Source organism: Pleurodeles waltl, chromosome 2_1 (genome assembly GCF_031143425.1).
Source record: "Pleurodeles waltl isolate 20211129_DDA chromosome 2_1, aPleWal1.hap1.20221129, whole genome shotgun sequence".
Lineage (NCBI taxonomy): Eukaryota > Metazoa > Chordata > Amphibia > Caudata > Salamandridae > Pleurodeles > Pleurodeles waltl.
In genome coordinates, this window is record NC_090438.1 from 704,065,100 (window position 1) to 704,092,001 (window position 26,902).

At 45.0% G+C, this 26,902-nt stretch overlaps 2 protein-coding genes across 2 annotated transcripts in view; both read right to left on the bottom strand.

The window, feature by feature from the left end:
- Window positions 1–26,902, bottom strand: part of ABCA13 (ATP binding cassette subfamily A member 13) — a 2,435,905-nt gene that overhangs the window by 2,384,097 nt on the left and 24,906 nt on the right. Inside the window, exons 2-3 of the mRNA XM_069216941.1 lie at window positions 17,648–17,820; window positions 11,709–11,845 (exon numbers count right to left, since the gene is read on the bottom strand). Of these exons, the coding sequence (XP_069073042.1) occupies window positions 11,709–11,845; window positions 17,648–17,796 (286 nt within the window). The 5' untranslated portion in view covers window positions 17,797–17,820. The remainder of the gene's footprint in view (window positions 1–11,708; window positions 11,846–17,647; window positions 17,821–26,902) is intronic.
- Window positions 23,892–26,902, bottom strand: part of LOC138260160 (ATP-binding cassette sub-family A member 13-like) — a 298,329-nt gene continuing 295,318 nt past the window's right edge. Inside the window, exon 5 of the mRNA XM_069208388.1 lies at window positions 23,892–24,088. Coding sequence (XP_069064489.1) covers window positions 23,892–24,088 — 197 coding nt within the window. The remainder of the gene's footprint in view (window positions 24,089–26,902) is intronic.

Below are 26,902 nucleotides of genomic sequence, written 5' to 3' on the forward strand. Positions count from 1 at the left end.
TGTCTCCCAACTCTAGGCAGATTCTGAAATGGATGGGGTGTATTATCTCTGAACCTGCCCACCTCTTGGGTGACTGCTTTTTCAAAAGTCAATACCTCTGTGGCCGTAGTATGTGTAGGTGGAAAAAAGGTTGACTTCTTTTGGAGGCTGGTATTGATGGGCTCCTCCACGTTTAAAGGTTGTTAGTCCTTGAAATAAACAGCCTGATTTGTCTAAATCATTCTGCTAATTCTTCTCTTAAGCCAAAGATATTGGGTTTTGGTGTTGGAACAAGCCCCAATCCTTCCTCAAGAACTTGCATTTCGTTGTCTGTGAATATATTCTCAGTCAAGTTTAACACTCCCGGTTTGTTTTGCTGGTTCCCGGTTGAGGGTCCGAATCTTGGTCCTTCTGGGGTTTGTTTGCTCATTGTACTTTTTTCCTCTCTTTCTTCCTCTTCCTGGGTTTTGGCCTTTCCCCAAAAAAGAGGCATAGGTTGCCAAGGAAACCTATGCTGTAGGGGATACGGGAGATACTGTGGTTGCGGGTTCCAAGTGTATGAAAAAGGTGCATGTGGTGGCTGGCTAAAGTTTCCTCTGCCCCTATACGGGTGACCACCCTGGGAGCGACTGGGTCTATTATCGAACTGATCACTTGGGAATCTCCCTCAGCCGAGCTATCTGTATCAGAAGTATTTGAACACTCTGATTGCCGTGGTTGGTAATCCTGTCTGGAGTAAGGGAAGGTACCGTAACAAAAATCTTATTAGGTCTTTCTGGAACTTTTCAGTCTTGCTTTGAGTCAAATATTCTTTATATGCATTGATTGTCTTATTATTCTCATCCAGTTTTTTTCTTGTACACTGTTAAGGTGACCTTTGTTTTCAGCCCATAGTTTTTATATGGATCAACAGGGCAACTGATAACCTTTTTGCTGTCTGTATAATCAAACCAGCCAGTCTGTGGTGCATTTCAACACTATCAGGGACCAGCTTTTTCTAAATTCAGGGTCATGTAAGAAGCTACAGGGAGAATTGGATACAATCTACCAATTTGAGGCGATGTCCTTCCTTAGGCATTCCGTCATATTCGTCCTGTGCAGTAATGTTTTACCTGTGTCCTTTTTATTTGGGTCAAAGAATCCTAATTACTAAACTCGGTACTCCCCAGGGCTAATGCAGTGTCTGGCATGACAGAAAGTCAAAGGTGCGGCCTTTTGCCATGACCCAATAAAGCAAAGTTTTCCAGAATCAGGTGAGAGCGGTAGGCCTCACATCTATGAGTGACATACATTAGTGACAGGCAGGGAAAGTTGTGGTAGCCATGACAAAGGCCCCCAGACCCATCGGGCTCATTGAAACCTGTTGACTTCCCTTTAGGGCATCTAGGAACATTGCAGTCCAAAAGACACCCAAGACACTGTGTTTTTACTGATAACTTTGGTACCCCCTAATAAAAGAAACCTTTGGGGTATACCAATAGATATTTTTAAGTATGTTATCTTCGGTTGAGTCCGCTCTGCTAGTATCATCTTATCAGGGTGTGGATAGACTGCCAATGATGAAGCATGTCACTATTAGTGCATTAGGTGTCTATTCAAATTCTTGGAGGAGCCCATAGGTCGACTGGGATTTAGGTTAGAGACAAATTTGATAGACAAGAATCCACACCTATTGACTTCCACTTTCGGGTTGCTTGTGGCCTAACTACTTCTATGTGTGTTTTTCTACATTTGGGAGAGCGTTGCTAGGCATCTTTCACTCTGTTATGATGTTAATAAGTCTGTTTTGTGCCATTCTGGACTTTTTCCTAGCCCATATGAAATAATTGATCGGGCATTGCAAAAATATCGAGGACCTGTGCAGGTGGTTGCAGGTGTAGGGTTTGCATAATATAGAAAATCCTGAGAAGCAAGTTCATCTTAATCACGGCCAAACGCTCCAGCCATGACAATGTATATTTCTTCCAGACTGTCAAATCTGTTCTAGCTTTAGAGAGAATCGAGACATAATTGTTATGGGCAGTGCACCCCGGGGTGGGATAAATCCGGAGTCCCAGATACTCTACTCATTGGGAAGCCCACACAAAGGGGAAGAGTCTGTCTAGGGTTGCCTGGTCCATCTTTGGGATTACTACATTAAGTGCCTCGGTTTTCTGGAGATTTATTTTAAAACCTTATGCTTCCCTAAAATCCTCCATTTCTCTGATAAGGTGTGGCAAGAAAGTGAGTGGCTGTGTCACTAATATCATTACATCATCAGCATATAGGGCTAATTTGTGGTCCCTCCCTCCCATTGATATGCCCGTTATATGTGGGTGCTGCTTACTCTTTCAGCGAAGGGCTCAATGTAAAGGGCAAATAGCATTGGGGACAGCAGGCATCCCTGGCGTGTGCCCTGGGCTATCTCAAAGGGTCGGGACAGCAGACCGTTAACCCTGACCTGAGCTTGAGGGTGATCTAGCTACAGCCAAACCACCATCAGAACTGCGGACCAAGCCCAAAACCAGCAAGGATGCCTTAGAGGTAAGGATAGTGGACGCAGTCGAAGGCCTATTTAGCATCCACAGAAAGAAGCAGTGCAGGCAGCGTTGCATGGTGTGTTTTATCCAAAGGTGGCAGAGGCATTTTGTGTTGTCACCGCAACCCCTTTCAAGAATAAACCTGGACTGATCCGAGTCAATGAGCACTTGCACATATGGAGCGAGGCAAGATGCCAGCATTCTAATAAACATTTTTGCATCCACATTTAGAAGAGAGATAGTCTGATCAAATGCACAGAGCTTTGGGTCCTTGCCAAGATTAGGTAGCACATTAATGATGTTTAATTTCATGGTGTCTATAAGAGTACCTGTGTTGCTAAAATAGTTAAAAAGGCAAGCCAACAGCGGGGCAAGGATGGTCACAAAAGTTTTATAAAAATCAAAAATATACTCGTCCGGGCTGGGTGCTTTGCCAGGTGGCAGGCGCCGCATAGCCTCTAGGACCTCAGTCGGTTGTATGTCCTTGTCTAACTTGGAGGACTCTCTCAGAGGGAGCCGAGTGACAGGCGCCTGGGCTAAGTACTCTTTAGCTGCCCTTGTATCGAGCGCATCCGCTGAGTATGAAGAGGAGTAAAAACATTTGAGTTTTTGTGCGATCTGTATGACTAGGTAGACTTGAGTACCCTGCGGAACTTCTATTTTGGGAATCCTTTGCTGAAAAATTTGCACTTGTAACCGCTGCGCTTTTAGGCAGCCCGCTTTATTCCCCCGCATAATATTTCTGTTTTGTGCATAAGAGTGTAAGTTCTGCCCTGTCTAGATCCAATTCTTTACGTTGTTTATGGATTGTTGTTAGTTGACGCCGTGTGTTAAGGACACCTGTACGAATATGAGCTTCATTTAGGGCCTTTACAGCCTGTTCTAAGTGGGTATGCTTGTCCCGTCACTCCATATTAAGGCAAGAGGAGATTGCAATAAAGTGGCCCCTGATGACCACTTTCAGAGTGTCTCAAAGCAGGGCAACGGGGGTGTAAGAAATATCAATAGTGTCTATATAGCTACATATAGCTTCAGTAGTTTTGGATACAATGATGTGATGGGAGAGGAGTTTATGACTTAAGTGCCATGAGCGGTGGGAGGGCTCCGTGGATGGTAGTTGCAGTGGAATTGGTATAGGTGAGTGGTCAGAGAGTGCGGGTGCACCCACTATCTACTGCTGTTGTGACTGTAGTGAGGTGGGGAGCTCTCACAAAGAGGTCCAGTCTCAAGTAAGTCTGGGGTGCTGCTGAGAAAAATGTGTATTCCCTCGCCCGGGGATTGACACTCACACACTCACTCACAGACCCACTTAGACACTCATACACCCACTCACAGACCCACTCAGAGATTGATGCAGCAATCACAGACCCACTCAGACTGTCACACATCCACTCAGAACCACTCAGACCCTCACACCCCCATGCTGACTCCCAGACAGACTCTCTTACACCTGGAGACAAATTCTCACACCTGTTCTCACACCCAGAGAGACAGACCCTTTGGCCGTGCATTGTGTGGGTTTGGGTAGTTATGGCAGTTGGCTGCCGGGCATGGCAGAAAGTCATGTCTGGCGTGGGGTTGGGTGGTTATAGGGGATGGGCTGCACAGCAGTGGTTGGATTAACGTAGAGTAATGAAAATTACTTTATGTTTAAAAAACATACTAATTCACTAAAAAAAACAAAGGATATAGGGACGGTATAGTTAAGGAAATAGAAATAAAAAAAAACTTAAAAATTCACTTTAAAAAATCTGAGATTTTAGGGACGTTATAGTTAGGTTCTAAATTTACTCACACAAAGCTAGGGAAATTCAGCAGTTATAGGTAGAGTTATTTCAAGTAGCTATAACTTGTGCCCTAAGGTTACCATAACTCATACATTCGCGTAAATACAACTTTAGGGCTGTGGATGTTTCGTGACAAAGCCAAATCTGCCGATACACATGCCAATAGAATGCCGTGATTAGCTGGCTGCAACCTGAGCAGAGAGTTGCGGCCACCATTTTAGTTGATAGGAACAGTCCCTGGGGCTCTAATGAATAGGCAGAAAGTTTCATTCGGGGTCAGGTTAAATGTAACCTGACCCCATGTCTGCAATATAGGAGTCTTTGCGGGACCTCAGATGGGTAAAATATATCGAGAAAAATGTTTTTGCCCCAAGATTGATATTCATGAAGTCTTTGCAACCATCAATGCGGCCTCAAGTATAAGGTTGTAACGAATTTGTGAACAACGCTGACATTTAAATAAAAAAAACCTTCACAGACTCATTCAGACACTGATTTGTTCACTCATAGATGCACTCAGAGACTCATCCACCCACTTCCAAACCCACTCAGACATTCACACATCCACTCACAGACACACTCAGACACTCACAAACCCATCCACAGACCCACTCAGACCCCCATGAACCCACTCACAGACCCACTCAGACACTCAGACACCCATTCACAGACCCACTCAGAAACTCATGCACCTGCTCATAGAACCGCTCAGACACTCACACAACCACTCACAGACCCATTCAGACATTCATGCACCTACGCAGGTCCCACTCAGACAGTCATGCGTCCACTCACAGACCCACTGAGGTATTCATGCACACACTCACAGAGCCACTCAGAGACGTATGCATATAAGATTGGTTGATTATAGGGGTTGGCCACAGGGCCTGCCTGCAGGTCAGGCCCGGTGACCAAACCCTGATTTGCATAGCCGAAGGCTTTGCATGGTGCGGGGTTGGGCGGTTATAGGGGGTTGGCTGCAAGGCAGTGGTTGCATTTACATATAGTATTTAAAATTACATATAGTTAAAAAGAACATAAAGATTCACTGAAAAGCAGAGGTTGCAGGGTTGGTATACTTATTAAACAGAATTTAAAAAAACATAGACATTAATTTAAAAAAAACAAAGGTTACAAGCATGTTAAAGTTAGGATCTTAATTTACTTGCACAAAATCATAGAAATTCAGCAGTTCTAGTTATGATTACCTCAAGTAACTATAGCTAATGCCCTAAGGCAACTATAACTTCTGCTCTCGCCAATGCACTGCTACATATTACATTACTGACATCTGTGGTAGAATTATTGATAATATATTAATTAATGTAGCATTTTCAGTAAAATTATTTAGCAGAAAACTGTGCATTGCAGAGGCATGAGTTATGGTTACCTTAGGACACGAATTACAGTTCCTTGAGCTAACCATAACTATAACCAATATATTTCTATGGTTTGTGCGAGTAAATCTGGATCCTAACTATAACATCCCTGTACCCTTTGTTTTTTTAAGTGAATTTGTATGGTTTTTTTAATCATTTTTCCCAACTATAACATCCCTGTATCCTTTGTTTTTTTCAGTGAACATATATGTAATCACCCACTAAAACTCAAACTCAACCACCCCTAAACCCTAGAAATACCCTTGCCACTCAAATACCTTACCTATCCTAAACCCTAAAAGTATCCCTGTCACCTAAATACCCCTACCCACCCTAAAACCTAAAAAACCATTGGCCCCAAATACCTTTACCCACCCTAAGACCTAAAAAATACCTTTGCCGCTCGAATACCCTACCCATTCTAAACACTGAAAATACCTTTGCCACCGACATACCCTTACCCACCCTAAAACTGAAAAATACCCTTGCCACCAAAACACTCTTACCTATCCTAAACCCTAAAAATGCCCTTGCCACCACACCCATCCTAAATCGCAAAAATACCCTAGCCACCTAATATCCCGTAACCACCCCTAAACCCTAAAAATGCCTTTACACATTGGATCCTAATAATCATTATGGACCTGGCCCTTTTTGCAGTGTCATCAACATAATGTTGCCTCCCTCCTATTTTTTCTCAACAGTTTTTGTTAGCTTTAGGACTCTGGGCACTTTACCACTGCTAACCAGTGCTAAAGTGCATACGCTCTCTTTATAAATTATGTGTGTAATTGTCTTTTCCATGATTGGCATGTTTGATTTATTAGTAAGTCCCTAGTAAAGTGCATTAGAGGTGCCAGGGCCTGTAAATCAAACGCTACTAGAGGGCCTGCAGCACAGATTGTGCCACCCTCATGAGTAGCCCTGTGAAACATGGCTCAGACCTGCCACTGCAGTGTCTGTGTGTGCAGTTTTTAAACTGCCAATTCGACCTGGCAAGTGTACCCACTTGCCAGGCCTAAACCTTTCCTTTTTATACATATAAGGCACCCCTAAGGCAGGCCCTAGCTAGTCCTATGGACAGGGTGGAGTGTATGTTAAAGGCGGGACATGTACTGATGTGTTTTATATGTTTTAATAGTGAAATACTGACAAATTTGTTTTTCACTGTTCCAAGGCCTATCTCTCCCATAGGTTAACATGGAGGCTGCCTTTAAATAACTTTGAAGTCACTTTCCTTTTGGGAGCAGATAGATGTCTGGAGTTTGGGGACTCTGAATGCAAAATTTTAAAATACATCTTTTGGTAAAGTTAGTTTTTAAATTGTCAGATTGAAAATGCCACTTTTAGAATGTGGGCATTTTTTTGCTTAAACCATTCTGTGATTCTGCCTCCTTGTGTATTCCTCGTCTGGGTCTGGCTGACAGTTGGGCTGTTTGTGAATCTTCACTAGACATTGACACAAAGAGATCTGGGGTGTAGCCTGCATATCCTGATGAGCCATCTGGGCTAGAGTGGAAGGAGGAGTGGTCTCTTACATCTGAATGGGCTTTGTCTGCCCTCACACAATGTAGTCTCCAACCCCCTGACACGAGTCTGGAGCCAGGCCTGGGCAAGGCAGGATCTTGTAAACAACAGAGACTTTCCTTTCAAGTTTACCTACTTCAAAGGCAGAAATGGGTATAAGTAGTGGACCCAAAACCCCAGATTTTCAGATTACTTCCGCAACCAAGAGGAACCTCTGCCAAGGAGAAGAGCTGTTGGAGGAGTACTGCTGCCTTGCCTGTGACTATGCTTTGACGGGTTGGCCTGCAGTTGATGCTTCTGCCTGAAAAAGGAAAAACACTGAACTTTGTGGTATATTACTGCTTGTGGAGAATCTCCAAGGGCTGGATTGAGTTTGCCTCCTGTTTTGAAGTCTCAGGGTCATCAAAGACTTCCTCTGCCAGCATCTGGACTCTCTGCGAGACTTCAGCCCTGCCTAGTGGTGCCCTATACAGTCCGTGGACCCTTGAAATGTAAAGCTGGTAGAACAAGGACTGAAATCCACGTACAGGGAGCCATGCAAGGAAAAGTTCAAACCAACACTCGCTTGCGGCTGTTAAAATCAACGTGAACCCCACACAGCGTGGTTTTCCATCACTGTGCAGCCGAATTTCTCATGCATCGTCACTGGGCATCAAAATCACCGTGAACCTGCACGGACCTGAGGTACCCCATCAGGAAAATCATGCACGGCCTCACTTGCGAGTGAGAAAACAACTCATCGCTGACATTTTTGATGCACACCCACCAGTGCGGCTTTATTTGTGACGCAAACCAGGCACTTGTGTAACAATAACATTTCCGTTGTTTTCTACGGAGTAAGATTCGATTATTTTGAAACTGTATAACTTTACTAGTGTACTTTGGATTTTGGTCATTTTGGTCTTGTTTGACTTAGATACGTTTCACCTATTTTTCTAGACTGGTGTGGTGTCTATTTTGTAGTGTTTTACAATGTATTACTGTGTATGTTGGTACAAATAGTTTACACATCTTGAGATAAGCCTGACTGCTTGTGCCAAGCTACCCCGTGAGCAGGGGTTATTTTAGGTGTTATCTGGATTGCCCTGACTAGAGTGAGGGTCCCTGCTTGGACAGAGTGCAAACTGACTGCCAACCAGAGACCCCATTTCTAATAGTTCAATTTTAAATTATAGTAGTGATTTCAGCAGTGCTGTTGCATGACACCGGGTTCATTAATCTTTTTCCAAAATAATCTAACCAAAGCTGTCGAGGGCAAGAAAATGTCTTGGAGAAAAGAGGAGAATTAGGTAAAGTACAGCAAATTTCAGGCAGATGGAATCATTTGGATGTGTAGAAAGTATGAAAGGCTGCAGGAAAACTGAAAATGATTTACTATACTGCCCTGAACTAAAGCCGCCTTAGAGGATAAATGGATGAGTGAATGCTATTGACACCTCTTTTAATGAATAAGAAAGATGGGTGTTAGATGTACAACAGTTAAGGCAATACGATGATTTAAAAAAGAAGAGTTTCCAACAGATGGGATGGGAGTATGACAGTTACTATATCCTGAACGTGCTCTTGGTGAACCGCCTGCCAGCCCACAGTCGCACTTTGCTGCGACCTGAAAGTTCACCAGTATTGTTCATCAGTTATGCGCGCAGTACTCTTATTGAGAACTAATGTATTCAATAAAATCTCATGGGAGTCTCCATTTATTGATTGCGGCTAATGTTTTGTTTTCAATCCTTATCACGATTCCTTTCGACATTAGATTCCGTTGAACAAATTGCTTCAATCAATATAGGATACAGGGCGCAAAATAGGACAGTGCACATACCCAGACAGCACACGAATATAAATCACCAGACTAATTTGGATTCAAATAGGTGTACAAGGAGTGCAGAAGTGGTATTTTGTTTAGCAGCATGACAGTTACCCCCATATGAATAAGATGTTACGATTTAACATATAGGTGTATGCAAAGTAATCATTTTGTGGCCTGGGTGTTTAATGTGAATGTGTGAATATAAAGCTACCCTCAAGGCAAAAAATGTATGTTTGTCGGATTAGCCATGACACTTGCTAGAGTTCTGTTTTAGCACTCCGTTTGATGAATCTCTGATACTGAAAGGGCTTTCATCGGATGAGGGTTCCAAATAAGAACAATTACAATTCATACAATTTCCGAATTCATGTTAATGCTTCTGTTTCTTCGAGTCACCTATCATAGTAAAAAATCACAAACCTTACAATGCTCGCGATCATGTTGCTCATAGAAAATAATACCTTTTTGGAGACTGTCTGTCATACCGATTAATAGTTCATGAATAATTGGGCATCAATTTCAAATTCAATATTTGGACTCGCCTCATCAATGTTCCCTACATCAAATCTAACAGATTAATATTTATGTGATGGTTGAGGAATAAAATGGGAGGAGGGTGAACAAGGTTGGGATGAAATTGCTACCTACTGAAGATAAATGCTGTGAGCATTACACCTCTGAAAGCCTTTGAGATTGATTCTTGGAGCCTCTTTATGAATAAGGAGAGTATGTGGGGCATAAAAAACAAGATATCACTCTGCAAATATGATATGAACTTGATTGGTAAAAGTCACTATATACTATGATCTAGAATATTATGTAACAAATTCAATTTAACGTTTTTCAAATCTGTCATACGTATTACTTATTCCCTCTTGATCAAGGTCTCTCATTTTCGAATATAATCTTACAATAAACTTCTGTGCAATTTGACATATGGTAGTCGCTCTTTTCATGTAAACATTCAATTAACATTCACCTCTTATTTGTCTATTAAAATATTTAAACCTGTATCTAACACCCATCTCAAATCAATGAGAAATAGAGGACTACTTACCCAAATAGGCTTCAAAATCAATCAGTCATTCATGAACACATTCATCCACAAAATCAATGCCTCTTTCCTACAGGAGACAGAAGAGGAACTAAGGGGCATATTTATGAGCCCCTTGTGCACTTTTTGTGACGCAACGGCTGCGCAAACCTTAAAATCGTATTTATGAGACCACACAAAGCCACTTTGCATGACTTACAATTGCCTCATAAATAAGGCAAGTAAGAAGGCAGAAAATGCTATGTTGCCTTACTCTGCAGTAGGGAGGCCTTTCATGGTTGTTACAATGGCTGTTCCCATGCAACACCCACGTGTTGTTTGATGCATTCACAGCTTCGCAGGACCTTGTAAACCTGGGGATGCGCCAAAACCTTACACCTTTCTCCTCATTCTTACCTCTTTCCATGTGTGCTACAGAATGCAGCACGCTTAGAAAGAGGAAAATGCCTCCTAGGATGGTTTTGTGCAGGGTGGTACCCCTTTCTGCACACAAACAATCCTGCATGCAACACAGGCACCCTTTCACCATGCTGCCTTGCACCATGGTGCAAGGCTGCCTGTGTTAATTCTAGGCTGTCAAAACAGCACCAGGAATGCACCATTTGCCATAGATGCAGCACATTCCTGTCCTTTTCTTTTGATGCAGGGCAATAAGGTGACTTTCTGAGCTGCCCTACTCAAAAGGCACATAAATATGGGCCTAAGGGGCATATTTACAAGAAAGTGGTGCATCGGTCTTGATGCGCCACTTTTCTTGCTTCGCTCTTGTCCCACCTAACGATACCATGGTTTCCCCATATTTACAATACGGTGCACCATGGCGTTTGTTAGGACAATAGCGTAAAAAGTTTTGATGCTATTGTGGCACTTTGCTGCACTAGAGTAAAAAATGTTGACGCTGGTGCAGCAAAGCACAAGGTAGCCTATTGATTTTAAAGGGTGAGTCATTTGAACGCCTGTTCTGAGCAGGCACTAAAAAGTGACCAAAAAAATGGCACACTGAAATGTTGTAAATTTCACTGCCCCATTTTTTCAATCTTCCCTGCGTTGGAATGCCCCTTGCATACATTATGCCTCACATATAATATGGCACAAGGGGTTGCAAAGTGACTCCACTTTGTAGATACAGTGCAGGGGAAAAAACATTTTTGCGCCACCTTAGCATACACAAATGATGCTATGGCAGTGCAAGTTGGTGCTAGGGGCTTGTAAATACGTCCCTAAATCTCTTAAGAGCCTGAGCAAGTGAAAAAGGTCCTGTGCTGCGATACGTTAGCCATGAGGCCTCTCCTCCTTGCTTGCTAATGTTATATATTTCTGAGGCCGTCTACCAAGCAAAAGGAGCACTGCAGTGCTATTTCATAGGTGTGGTACCAGAATATCAGTGTCAGACAATCATCTGACAAATATCACGTCTTATATAGTGTTTCCAAAAATATTGCCCTATTGGAGTTAATAATAGAAAAGCTACAAGCACTGTCACTATTTTTTTCTAACCAATATTTAGGATACTACATTCACGTCACAGAATAGCTCTGTATAAAATATGCGAACATACAACCTTTACATACTTTCACTGACTTACATGCTTGCCTAACTATCTAACAATTATATAGTACTATTAAAGATAGAAGCGCTCCTCAGCCCAGGTACCTTGTTTTGATCTCCAGTCATGCAAGAAATTCAGCAACATAATGGAGATATTCAGTCCTTTATCAATCTTTCTGTGGAAGTCATCTTTCATTGTGTTGTCAGGCAAAACATTCAAGATGTCTACAGCTGTTAAGGAACTTAATCAGAAAAACAGAAGTAAGTGAATTTGGCTTGGTAAAAATTAAGACAGTACGTGTAATTAACAGATTGCATACAAACGTTTTCTCTGACATCATGAGAGCATCACGAAGCTGACATTAAATATATTGGGATGGTTTGAAAGTTGAAAGAAATTCTGCGGTAGCCTGTGTAGAAGAGCCAATTGTACACTTACCCACTTGCTTGGTGACAAAATACCGACTTTATGGTAAAGAAAAATATAGATTTTTAGAATGAAGTCCCATATTTAACAGAAAATGATGAAGTGCAACGCTGCATCAAAATTGGCAGCACCACGCTCCTTCATTTCTCACAACGCAGGGATGCGCCATATTTAATTGAATACGGCGCACCCCAATGTTGTCTCCTGCGCTAGTGTTAAATTGAGCTGCCTAGCGCCAATGCAGGCATCCTTGCACCCTTGTGGAAGGATGTCTGCATTGAGGGGTTTGATTGCTTATTTGTGGGAAGGTGCCCCAATCACTAATGGAGATTTGGCAATTCTGTGTGCACTGTGTGTGCTGCAGGATGCAGCACACACAGAAGTGCCAAAGTGTCATTTTGAAATCATTGTTTATGTGCAGGAAGGGACACCTTCCGACAAATAAACAATTAAATCCTGTCTGGCATTTTGCTCTTTCTATGAGTTCTGCAGAATGCATCAGGGGTGGCATTTAGATTCTGGCGCTGCCTCAGGTTTAGGAAATCTCGAAAATCTGAGGCAGCGTCAAAATGCAATGAGTGTTGCTGTGGGACACCTACAGCAACAACCATTGCACGCCCCTTCCACGCAAAGGGCCACCTTGTTAAATACAGCACAGAGCATAGCGCCACCGGAGCTTCCCTAAACATGACACTCCGGTGGCCCCTAAAATCTGTGATTTTCAGAAATTCTAGATATTTACCTAAAAATTATAAGATGGTTATTTTTTTTCAACAAGCTGCAAACCACAGCTTTAGCTTGAGTTCAAATACGTTTTGCTATAGTTAACCAAGTTCTGACTGCTTAGTGTACACTACTGCAAAGGGCTACCCGGAAGAAACCCGTACCCCTGTACCAAAAATGTATACTGAGTTGACATTCTTATTAATGCATCAAGGAACCAAAAGGGTTGCCCTTTCACTAGGTATGCCATGTAATGTGGAACAGTAAAGTGTGGCAACTGAAGTTTTCTTGTCTGAGATCATGGGTTTTCTTGCTTCAAACGTTTTTATTTATGTCAACATTGTGAGAGAACAGGGCTGATTGCAGAGGCCCCCTAACTTTTTGCCCGCATTTTCCACTTTTTGCTGGTGTTTTCCTGACTCTGATGGTGCCCCGGATACTGCTAACCAGTCCCAGGGCCTGTGCTCTGTGTAAAATCAGTATGCTAATTAGGCTAATCATAATTGGCAAAGCTAACCTACCTATAAGTCCCTAGTATATGGTAGGGCATGGAGGTTTAGGGACCCCAGCATAGGTAGTGCCCGCATAGGAGCACTGCTGAGGTGCCCAGTGTCATTTTAAAGGCAGCCCTGCCTTGCTGGCTGCTTTTAAATTAAAGTTACATGCAAATTCGACTTTGGAATTAAAAGTAGTTCCAAAGTCTTAAACTACCTTATTGTTACATACAAATCACCCCTAAGGTGTGACCTATGTGCCCCTAGGGCTGGGTGCCATGTAACTATAAGCAGGGACCTTATAAAAATAGTTTTATAAGCCCTGGTGAGGTAAAACAGCCAAATTCGTTTTCCCTCATTGTAGTGAATGGTCTCCATAGGCTAGAATGGGGAGACTTTATTTTAATTTTTAAAGACCCCTTAAGTAACAGATACCAGAAGTTTGGTATCAAATTAATTGTTATAATAAATCCCACAACTTCCAATTGTTGGGTTTAATATAACTTGTTCAGGTAAAGAGTTTAAAACTTTACCTGAAAAGTTGCCAACTTCAGCCCTACAGTGTTTTTGCTGCTGTGCCCTGATTGGCCAGCCTCTGGCAGCCTGGCCAGGCTGCCTTGATGAGGTGGGAAGTGGCCTGGCTCCACACAAAGAGATGTGCCTGTGGGAGGAGATCTCCCCTCAGCAGATGGTGAGGCAGAAAGGGGAGGGCTGCCAAACTTTTCTACAAAGGCAGAGAAGGACATTTGGAGCAGCCCAGCAACACCCCCACATCCTGCAAACCCAGACAATTAGGTGCCCCCTTGATTAGATTAGGAGAGGGGTGTGTTTAGAATTTTTAGCCACACCAGTGGGTGGGCTCAGCCAGGCCAGATGTAACCTCCAAATATCACTTTCAGCCATGACGGATTTTTGAGGAATGTTGCTCCCTGAGATTGATTTTTGCCACACTTCCCAGGAAGTGGTCATCACAGGGGGAAGGACCCTGCCTGTGATTGGAGAACCGGGACCCCCCTGTTTTTCACCCAGGAGCAAGGATAAAACTGACAGGCCTGCATCCACACCTCAGATCCCTATCAGTTTCCAACAAGGAAGAACTACAGGAGAAGAAGGACTGCCCTGCTGGACCCCTGACCTGAACATGGACACTGCACTCTGGAGGACTGCCCCAGCTGCACACTAGGGCTTCACTACTAAAAGGACTTTACCTGTCTTCTGCTGCTTCAAGAAGGGACTCCCTGTTTGCTACAGGTACAAAGGAGCTGCCTAGAGCCCCCTGGATCAAGTCCTGCAAGCAGAGCCCAGCTGACCAGCGACCTGTGGCCATTTGAGGATTCTGACCAGGTGCATTCTGGGAATTGTAGTCCCAATTCCCAAGGAGCAACTAAGATCTTCTGGAACCTTGGATCAAGTTGTGGACACTTCAAGGACACAAAAAGGAACCCTGGAAGAAGATCCAGAAGTTTGGAGACGTTTGGAGCAACTCCATAAGTTGAAGAGGTGCATTGTGGGAGTTGTAGTCCCAGACCCCAAGAGGCACACCAGAGCCTCTGAATCCTTGGCTGGTGCTGTGGACCACTTCCCTGAATCAAACACTTCTGAAAGTAAGTGTGACAGTGTTACCTCATGGGCGGGCTGAACTCTGGACTTTGTTCCTTTCCAGTGTGACCTTTTTTAACCCTTTGAGGGCTAGTTGCTTCTATGCACTAGAAAGCATTAATTCTTTAAAAATTCATATCTCTGGTTCCCCTTATCCAATTTTATTTGTTTTGGTGTCATTGTAAAGATAAAAATATAATCTACTTTTTATAAATTGATTTTGGATTTTTAAACTGTTTCCTGTGTTTTATTTAATTACTGTTTTGTGATATTTGAATGCTTTACGCTTTGTCTCTTAAATTAAGCCTTGTCACTCGTTGCCAAGCTACCAAGGGTTGAGCTGGGTTTAATTTACTGAGACCTAACTGGACCTAAGTGGAGGTTAGTGACCTATTGCTAAGTGTAGGTACTTGCCTGCCCTTACCAATAACCCATTTTCCAACAAACATAAAATAAACTTTCAGATTACATTCTTTTTGATGATCACAGCTCGTTCCTCCCAACAAATTCCGTTAAAAAACAAGAATATCGTCCATGCCCATCAAACGCAAAAACTAAAATTTATTTCTGATGCAGTTAACAGATTGAACCGTAATTCTATTAAGACATTATCATGCAAAAAACTCATGTTTTTAAGCAAAACAATCTAGCAAAACATTATACACTTACAACTGTAATGCAAGTTTAACCTTTTGTAGGCTTGGCAGACACATCAGTCCTGCTACCTAGCTGCTACAATTTTTTTTCTTTTTATCTGATTAACAAGAAATTTTGCCCCATTAAAACAAGTGTCAAGCAGAATAGTTTACGATCATGCAGAACATAGGATGTCCTATGTTACACATTTCTACAAAATACATTGCTGAAAATCAGAGTAGTCAGAGATAATTTTGCAGCTTTGCAAATTGAATGCATTGTTAGTCATCAATTTTCTAGAAAAATGTCACACAGCCCGATTAAATGATATACTAGTGACCTCGGAAAAATAAGCTTTGGCAAAACCAATAGGTCTGGAGTTGGCACCCTGGTGCAATAGTTACTGAAATCAATATATATTGTGAGTATGCCCTAGAAAAATAAAAACAAGCACATAAACATGCTGCCTTCTAACTGTGTCTGCCATATGCTTGTGATAAAAAGTTAAATTAAAAAAATATATATTTGGCTAATTTACCAGTGATTCTTTTTATATATCAAGTATTTATTTGCGCCATGAATTTTATTTTTATTGTTTGGGAGGAGACAAAAATAAATTGTTACTTAACGAAGGATTCAAATCTGAGGCAGCTACAATTTTACAATGCCACTTTGTACAGCAGCTTTAAAAAAAAAGAAAGACAACTGGTCACCATCTGTGTACCCGAATTACAGGCGAAATAAATTGCTCGTTCCATATTCATCATAAATTGGCACAGGGCAGCGCCAAACGTATTTTTGCTGTGCTGCCCTACGCCAAGGTGAAAGGGCAGGAATGCACCCTATTTATGAAATAGGGTGCATTCCTGTCTTTCCTTCATGTGCTAGCGCACAATTGGCAGGCCTAGCGCCAACGCAGGAACCCTTGCACCATTGTGCAAGGGTGCCTGCGTTGCATGCAGGATTGTTTTGGTCCAGGAAGGGGCACCTTCCTGCACAAAAACAATCCATAGAGGTATTTTCCTTTATCTATGTGTGCTGCATTGCTGTAGAATGCAGCACACATGGAAAGAGAAGAAAACGAGGAGAAATGAAAATATTTCTGCTCTGTACACCTGCCTTGGGGAGGTTTTAGCGCTGCTCCAGGTTTACGTGATTAAGTAAATCTGGGACAGTGTCAAGATCCATGGGTGCTGCGTGGGAAAACTCACCACAACGGCCATGGAACACCTCCCGGGTGCAGAGTAAGGCAACACAGCGACTTGCGCTGCTTTGTCTTACTCTATATCTATTAGGCTGTGCAAAGCCATGCAAACTGGCTTTGCGTGGCCTCAGAAGTATCGTTGAGAGACTTGCGCTGCCAGAGTGTCAAAAAAAGTGATGGTCCGGCAGCTCAAGCCTCTCATAAATATGCCCCTTAGTATTTTAAGTTAATATAGAAATAAAATAAAAAAGCCCACTGTTAACTACCTTTGTCACTGAACAGACAGGAACTATTTTTAAGCAGATGTGAACAATGTGCGTAGGCTTTGTGCAGTCACTCAAAGTGAATGAAGCCATTGGGAATGTGAACTGACCATTACCTCATGCTGCATGCTGTGCTGGGTGGAAGCAAAATATGATTTGGCAATTTAACAGACCAATGAATACTGCATACAGCCCGCTGACAAATGTCCCTTTAGATATGTATATTATGTATGAATAAAAAATAGTCTGACAAGACAGCTAATGCTGTCTCAAAGTTCAGACCTAAAAATATTGAATGAGGGGTATTATTTTGCATTATGCCGCTGACACTTTAGTTGTTTGAAAGAACATTTTATGTGGACACATGCCTGCTGAATAAAGTGTAAAATTTTACTTTATATATGTTTAAGTCAGAGATTGTGATGTACTATTTGCCTGAGTAAATTGTATATGTGAGTGTAAACTAACAATAGGGGATTTCATTTTCAAAAGAAAAAATGCAGGCAAGTGCCGTGAGGCAAAACAAATCATCAATTCAGACCAATATTTTAAGACAAACTTAACACATTTCCTCATGAATGGAAGCAGCAAATGAACGAGGTAACTTGTTCAAATTAAACTCTCAATTTTTGTGAACTCAATCCAAGAAAAACATTTTAAAAAAAGACGCATACATGGATTTAGAATGAACATCTTACTTTCGTATTGTCTGAAGAAGTTGACTCAACCCTTGGAATCCGGTGTTTAAAAATCCGTCTTTTTGGATATTTCCGGCCAACAAAGGCAGTGAGAGAAGCAAATCCCAAATATAAGGCTGATTGTGGAGGCTCTCAAGTTCAGAAATCATCTCTTCAGTTTTGTTCAAATCCACCTGAAAAAGGAAAGAAAGATGCCATAGATGTACCTACTTCACAGCAAGCTTTCAAGCAGAAAATCAAACTGACATCTTGAAGAGATCAAAATATTGTGGTGACCTTGAGTGGAATATAGTTCATGTACTAGTGCCATCCCGTCCAGGAAAATTGAATAAAGATTACAAATGTGAATTAGCATCATAAAGTGCTTAAACGAGTTGCTCTATAAGACATGCTGCATTCCAAATGTAGTCAGAAACCTATCCCAATAGAACAGATGGGGTCAAAGACTTAGATAAGGTAAGGTGAGGTAAACCATTTCAGGTAAAACAAACAACTGGACCGCATCATGATTACAAAGTCCATTATGGAACCACGAATGCTAGTAAAATATATGAACTGGGTCAAAAAGCAAAGGGCAGAAGAAGGCAATAGAAAATTATTGTTTGCCCTAAATAGGGCCTTCAAATGGACAAAGTTCGGAAAACTATGTGCCGCCCCTCTGATAACCAATCATTAAATGCCTGCTCTCATACTAACCTGCCATTATTCCAACCCTGTTACATAAACATAACACCCATTATTCCTATTAATCAACTGTTTTTTGTCGAGGTACCAGAACATCTGCTAACCTTTTGGCACTCTCCCTCATTACTGAAAAACACATTGGGCCTGTCATCCTTATGGTAGTCTTCTTCCCCCCAAACTGTTTGCCTTAATCCTCCATATTTTCTGATCCTGTTTTTGTTGGCCTAAGGACTCTGCACACTTTAGCACTGCAAACCAGTGCTAAAGTGAGTGGGCTCACTTCTTAAAAATTGTAGCATTGGCTTATCCCCAATGCAGACATGTGATTTACTTATAAGTCCGTAGTGAAGTGGTACTATATGTACCTTGGGCCTGTAAATTATACACTATAGAAGGCCTGCAGCATTTAGTATTCCACTCACTTGAGTATGTCTTGAAACATGTGTCGGCCTGCCATTACAGCCAATGAATGGAGTTTAAAACTGCCACTTCGACCTGGCAAAATAAATCTTTTGTCAGGTCTAAACTTTCCTTTTTTGATACGTACAAGTCACCTGTAGGGTAGTACTTAAACAGCCACAGGGCAGGGTGCAATATATTTAAAATATAGGATATGTACTTTTTAGTTTTACAAGTCCTAATAGTGAACACCTCTTAAATTTGTTTTTCGCTGTTGCAAGACCTACCTCTCCCATAGGATAACATTGTAGTTACCTTATTACACTTTATAAGGATATCTTCCAAATGGGAGCAGATAAACCATTCATGTTTGGTGTTTCAACTACATTTTGAAAATGCCACTTTTGGAAAGTTAGCATTTTCCTGCCCTAGCCATTTAGTGTTGGCAGCCTGTGTCAGGGCCACATTATGAAGCGTGCGTGTGCCTGGATGGACCATCATTGACAGGATGGGAGGGCAGGGTTAAGCAAAGCCCCACTTACACCTGAATAAGCTGTGTCCTGCCATCCCACAAACGATTGCATACTCATGTAGTTAATCTGAAGCCAGTGCAGGAAAAGGTAGGAAACCTGACCTGAGCACTTCAAAGGGAATCCTCTAAAAGTTTCTCCCACTTCAAAAAAGGTTCTAGGAATAAATATTGTACCTCAGTCACCAACTCGCCAGTAAACTTCTAGACTTGTGGAAGACTCTGCCATGAAGAATGACTGCTATGCCGCTAAAAGAACTGGCACTCTGCTGGATTAATGACCTGAAGGACTGCTGCCCTGCTGTTCTTTCAGAATGCCCTGCTGCCCTATTGCCTGCGACTGGACCTGCCACCTGAACCCATGGCCAGCACAGTGACTCCAAGTGCTATTCTCTTCTAACCACCACCTGGCTTCTGCAACTGTAAGTCCTACCCTGCCAAGTGGTGGCACCCCAGTCCTGTATCCTTGGATGTGGGCCTGAAGGTGATCTACCACCCTATCTATTGACCGAGCAGAAATCCTGCCTCTCCTCTGCTGTGCGGTGCAACCCTGAGCAGAACCAGCGTATCGCCTCTGTGTGTGGGCTTTCCTCAATGCAAGCCCTTCGCAAGCCCCTCATTGACGGCATCTTCAATGACGACGTATGATTCTGCATCACAAGCCCACAGCTTTCTTCAGAACCAGCTATTGTGCGACCCATCCTCGACTCAGGACTTAACATTGTAAGCACCCTTCTTCAACAGCCTCCTTGTGAACAACAGAGGACTTCACATTGCAGCACCACAGCTTCCCAGAACAGATGCTGAGTGCTGTATCTCTGACCCAAAACTCACATCCCCTCGGCTCCATAACACATCATTGACGTGGAACCGTGCAATGCTCTGCAACCAGGGGTAAAGGTACTCTTGTTCAGCGGGCCTAAGTGGGACCTTGTAGCTGGCCTGTACCATCGCAGTTGGCCTGAACATGTAACTTTTTCCCCGTCCTGCACAACAAGATAACCACAGTTGACCTTTTGTGCTTTTTATTACTATGTTCACTTCAAGCTTTAAATCTCTGGTTCTACTGATTGGATTTTGACATTCTGTTCTTGTTTTAATTATTACCAGTTACTCTATTTTTTCTAATTTGGTGTGGGATTCTTCTTGTGTGGTGTTTCCATGTTATTACTGTTTGAAGTATTGCACAATGTCAGGATTTTGCCATACTGCCACAGGTGGCGCTCACGAAGGCCCTTTGGACTCCTGCCTTATAGGATTAGGATGAGGAGGACTAAATATGATGTTATAAACTTCTACACTGTGCCTTACCTGATTCACTTTCTATGGCAGTCCTGATTCATCATGGTCCTTGTAGTTCCCTCTGTCTTCAGACCATTCCTAGTTCGGGTCTTGGTGGTGGATTCTTGTTAGCTAGATTTGTTCCTGGATCCAACTGTCATTTCGAACTCTTTATGTCTGTATTCTGGACCAGTCTCTATGTTTGGTCCAATCCATACTCCGATGCAGGTTTTCCCATTAATGGCGGCCGCTGACCTGCTTGAATGCCAGGAACCACTCTGCGCGATGAGCAGCTTCACCAGACTGCCTCGTGCCCCTGACCCTGCCCTCGCTGCTGCCACAAGTTCGAGGCCCTCCACCACCCACAGGCACCCGTCTGCGCCTCATCCCAAGTGTATAGTGGTAGGCATTGTATCGTGTTTAGTCTTGTTTTCCTGTGTTTTGCATTTCTGCTTTTTGTGCCCATTTTTTCTGTTTTGCTCCCTTTTGCTCCGTTTTCTGTTTTGCCCTTTTTCATTTTCCTCTGGTTCATTCCAGTTTCCCCGTCCACGCTGCTGCGTCCCCTGCCGCCCCGCCCCCCTCGAGCCTCCATTCAACACACCCTCCTGCCTCCCAGCTGCTCATCCCTTCCTCCTCCCCTTCTGAATGGTGGCCGCTGCGCGCTGCCCAGATTGACCCCTGACCTGCTTGAAGGCCAGGAACCACTCTGCGTGACAAGCAGCTCCACCGGACTGCCCTCGTGCTCCTGACCCCGCCCTCGCTGCTGCAGCGAGTTCGAGGCCTTCCACCACCCGCAGGCACTCGCCTGTGCCTCATCTCTGGTGTCTAGTGGTAGGCATTGTATCGTGTTTAGTCTTGTTTTCCTATGTTTTGCATTTCTGCTTTTTGTGCCCATTTTTCTGTTTTGCCCCGTTTTGCTCCATTTTCTGTTTTGCCCTTTTTCCTTTTCCTCTGGTTCTTTCCAGCTCCCCTGTCCCCGCCGCTGCGTCCCCTGTGCCCCCGCTCCCCTGGAACTCCTATTCGACACACCCTCCCGCATCCCAGCTGCTCGTCCCTCCCCCCTCCTCTTCTTAATGGCCGCCGCTGGGCGCTGCCCAGAGTGACCCCTGACCTGCTTGAAGGCCAGGAACCAGTCTGCGCGACGAGCAGCTCCACTGGACTGCCCTCGAGCTCCTGACCCCGCCCTCGCTGCTGGAGCGAGTTCGAGGCCCTCCACCACCCACAGGCCCCCGCCTGCACCTCATCCTTGGTGTCTCGTGGTAGGCATTGTATCATTTTTAGTCTTGTTTTCCTGTGTTTTGCATTTCTGCTTTTTGTGCCCATTTTTCAGTTTTGCTCCGTTTGCTGTTTTGCCCTTTTTTCTTTTCCTCTGGTTCTTTCCGGCTTCCCCGTCCCCACCGCTGCTTCCCCTGTGGCCCCCATTCGACACACCATCCCGCCTCCCGGCTGCTCATCCCTCCCACCTCCCAGCTGCTCCTCCCTCCCACCTCCCCTTCTTAATGGCGGCCGCTGCGCGCTGCCCAGAGTGACCCCTGACCTGCTTGAAGGCTAGGAACCACTCTGCGCGACGAGCAGCTCCACCGGTCTGCCCTCGTGCTCCTGACCCCCCCTCGATGCTGCTGCTTTCCGGCTTCCCCGTCCCTGCCGCTGCATCCCCTGTGGCCCTGCCCCCCCTTGAGCCCCCATTCAACACACCCTCCGCCTCCCAGCTGCTCCTCCCTCCCACTTCCCCTTCTTAATGGCGGCCGATGTGCGATCGTGCTGCTGGCGCGCTGGAGGCTCACCAGAGGCAAGCCCGTCTGCGCCTGTCTGCGCCTGGACCACGCCCCGCGCCCATCCTCCTGGACCATGCACCTCTCACACCTCAAAACACCTTTACACCACCGCAGAGCTCCACGCTCTCTACCACGGCCAGCGCACCGCCTGCGCCCTGGCTGATCCCGGACACACCCACGGACCTTTCACCTGTCACTCATGCCGCTTCTTCTGCAATCAAGCCAACAAGCACCACAACAACACCAGACACCCCAACCATCTCAGCTGCATTCTCCTCAACACCCGCTCCATCCAGAAGCATGCCATCGAGCTCTGGGACCTACTCACAGCCTCACCCGACATAGCTTTCCTCACTGAAACATGGATGAACCCGCCATCTGAACCCAGCATCGCCATAGCCATCCCCAAGGGATACGAAATCACCTGAAGAGACCGTATCAACAAACCAGGAGAAGGAATCGCCATAGTACACAGAAGTTCCATCAGGATTTCCACCAACACCAACGACACCCTGAATGCCGCAGAGCACATACACTTTCAGATACACATCAACGCCAACACCACCTTGAGAGAAACCCTCATCTACAGACCACCAGGCCCCGCCCCCAATTCTGTGACGCCATTGCCGACGCTATCAGCTCCCACGCCGTCGCCTCTCCGGACTACCTGCTCCTCAGCAACCTGAATTTCCACCTGGAGAGCGCCAGTGACTGCAACTCCACTGCCCTGCTGGACAACCTCACAAACCTCGGCCCCAAGCAACTGGTCACCTCACCCACCCACTCAGCCGGACTCACGCTTGACTCCATATTCTCCTCCAGCAGCCACATCAATTCACTCACACCACCAAATTCCATTGGACTGACCACCACTGCGTTCACTTCTCCTTCCTGAAGCCCACCACCAACAACATCCGATCCCTCACCGAAAGTGGAACAAGATCTCCAAGGAACAGCTGATCTCCAACCTCGCCCAATCTACACCACCCAAAAACAATGACCCCAACACCGCCGCCCTCAAACGATGGCTTGATGACTGCTCAAACACCCTCGCTCCACTCAAAAAAACCAACAACACCCGCATCAACAAGAAAGCTCCATGGTTCACCGCAGAACTCCAGGCTTCCAAATGAGAATGCCGGAAAACTGAGAAAGCCCGGTACCAATAACAATCAGTGAGTAACTTATCCACCCTCAAATCAGCCATGCGCAAGCACCAACGGCTCATCCAGGCCACCAAAAGATCCTTCTACAAAGAGCGGATAGACAACAACGCACACAACAGCAAAGAACTATTCAACATCATCAGGGAACTCACCAAACCCAAATCCTGTGCCATTGACCCTCCCCACTCGCAAGACCTCTGCAACTCCCTCTCCAGCTACTTCCACCGCAAGATCACAGACATACAGAAAAGCTTTGCAACGCTGTCCCCACCACCACCACCACTGACTCGGTCAACACCACTGCACCCTGCCGCACCAACGTACTGAGCACCTGGACCCCCACCATGATGAAGAAACCATCAAAACCATGAGCACCATCCACTCAGGTTCTCCAACAGACCCCTGCCCCACTACGTCTTCAACAAGGCCAGCCAAATCATCGCTCCCCAGCTCCAGTCTGTCATCAACAGCTCCTTCAAGACAGTCACTGTTCCGGATATTTGGAAAGATGCCGAAGTCAAAGCCTTGCTCAAAAAACCCAATAACATACTCAACGTCTCCCAGTCTGGATCTGCAAAAACCACAGCACCGAGACCGCCCTCATCGCCTTCACCAACGAAATCAAGACCAGACTTGACAAGGGTGAAACTGTTGCCCTCATCCTTCTCGACCTTTCCACAGCCTTCGACACCGTATGCCACCAAACCCTTCGCACATGCCTCTTCAACGCTGGAATTCACCACAAAGCCCTGGACTGGCTTACCTCCTTCCTCTCCGAAAGAACCCAAAGAGTTTGCCTCCCCCCATTCTGGTCAAAAGCCACCAAGACCATATGCGGAGTCCCCCAAGGATCCTCACTCAGATCCGCCCTCTACAATATCTACATGGCTCTGCTCACCAGCATCGTCCGAACACACGGCCTCAACCTAATTTCCCACGCCGACGACACCCAGCTCATTCTTTCCCTCACGAGGAACCCCTCAACCGCCAAGAACAACCTCCACACCGGACTACTCGCCATCGCTAATTGGATGACAGCAACCCACCTCAAGTTGAACTCAGGAAAAACCGAGATCATCATCTTCGGACCCAACAAGTCAGCATGGAACGACTCATGGTGGCCGGCCACACTGGGACCACCGCCGACACCCACGCACACAATCTCGTCTTCATACTAGACTCTTCTCTCTCCATGACCCAGCAAGTCAATGCCATATCTTCCTCTTGCTTCAACACCCTCTGTATGCTACGCAAGACCTTCAGGTGGGTTCCTGTAGAAACCAGAAGAACGGTCACCCACGCCCTCGTCAGCAGCAGACTGGACTACGGCAACGCCTTCTTCGCGGGGACTACGGCCAAGCTCCAGAGAAAACTCCAGCACATCCAGAACGCCTCAGCACCTCTCATCCTCAACGTCCCTTGCTAGGAGCACATCTCCGCCCACCTCAGAACCCTACACTGGCTACCCATCAACAAAAGGATTGTCTTCAAAATCCTAATCCACGCTCACAAAGCCCTCCATGACACCGGACCGGCCTACCTCAATGATTGACTTAACTTCCACATCCTGACACGCCAGCTCCGCTCCGCCAACCTTGCCCTCGCAACAGTCCCTCCCATTCAACACATCCCATCTGGCAGCAGGTTCTTCGCCCACCTCACCAGCAAAACCTGGAACTCCCTCCCCACCAACCTACGCAAGACCCAGGACCTCCTGTCCTTCTGAAAGCGCCTCAAGACATGGCTCTTCGAGCAGTAGCACCCCCCCACCCCAGCGCCTTGAGACCCTACCGGGTAAGTAGCGGGCTCAACAAATTTATTGATTGATTGATTCCCTTTCTTCCTTTATCTTCCTTCATAAAAGCCTCAGTTCAGCCTTCCCTACATTGGTGGTTCCCTGATTCCCTGCATGTGGTTAATTCCTTGCACCAGTCTCTCTCCCTGTATCTGAGCTCCTCCCCTGAGCATCCAGCTTTTTTAGCCTTGTGAGTGCAGAGTACGCCAGCCTGCAACTGACTCCTGTTGCATCTCCTTATGCCCTGTATTCCTGCTGCTGTTACTACAGGCGTGTCTTTTGATTCTGTTTCTCTTTTTCTCTGAATCTATTGTCCTGTTTTTGGTTATTTGTAGTATCTGTTTCTGCCCATCGTTTCCTGCATCTCTATTCTAGTGTTAGCCACAGTTTATAGTCTCCTGTCTATACTCTTTTTGATCTGCCCTATAATGAGCACACTCCCTGCCTTGTATGCCGTGTTCCCATTTGTCTGCATATTTCTGTCTTCCCTTGTTTGAGTGCAGATCTTTCCTAACTCTGTTCTCAGAATTTCAGTCCTGTTCATGACCCTGATTCAGGTCCTTCTGTGCCAGTGTCCAGTTTCTGTTTTGTTGTTCTTTGTTCTCTTCCCTGTTGTTCGGTCTTGTACTGTTAACTGGATTTTCATTGCTTCAAAGGGTGCCAGTTAGATTTCAAGGCTTATGCCCTCGACACAGAGAACCGCCCAGTGCACCTTCTCCATAGGAGCTGCTGGGTGTCTCCCACAACTCTGTGAGATTAATCTGCACTTTGCTTTGGTATATATTGTTTTACCTCACCGAGAGATCATTCCCGAGGAACAGATAAACTATAATTTATGATAGTTTGCCTATTGTTTTATGTTACTATTGTGTGGACGTGTGATTTCCCTGCAGACTTCCAGTACCCTATTCACAGCCTGTTCCAGCCTGCTTCAGTCCTCTGTTTCTTTCCTGCTTCCTTTTCAGGTTTCTGGTACTCACTTGTTTGTATTCCATTCAGAGACCACACACAAAACCAGTTTCCAGTCGTGTCCCAGTCTCACCAAGCTAGTTTACCAGTGTACTGAGTGTTACAAGTGTGGGTACTCCAAGAGACACATCAAATATCCCAAGGGGGCACATCCCCCCACTGGTGGGCAGACACCTGGGTTGGTGAATGGAGGGCTTGAGGAAGAGGTGGTCCCAGTTAGCTTCATTTGGCAGACGGAGGTTACCCTAATGTCCCTGTGGGAAAAGAGATGGTGCCAAAAGCTATATGCCTTCCAATACTTCTAAGTATATGCAGTCAATCACCATAAATGGGCAAACGGTGAAGGCTCCAGAGGGCATAGAAGTCAGCATAACTACTGTGATGTGTCAGCTGGCATCCTCAGTGCAGATCCTCCCTAACACATTCCAGCAAGTCATAATCACAGACAACTGAGAGAGTCACCTAACAGTGGCTCTGGTTCCTTTTGAGTCAAGGGACGTCTCAGGTTCTCTAAAAGTTGTTGAGAGCTCTGCCATGCCTGTAGATTGTCTGTTGGGCAATGATGTCGAGCACACTATCTGGAAAGAGATGGAGTTCAGCTCACACCTGGAGATGTTGGGATTTCCTGTATGGGTCAGGGGGCACTGGAATCCAGCC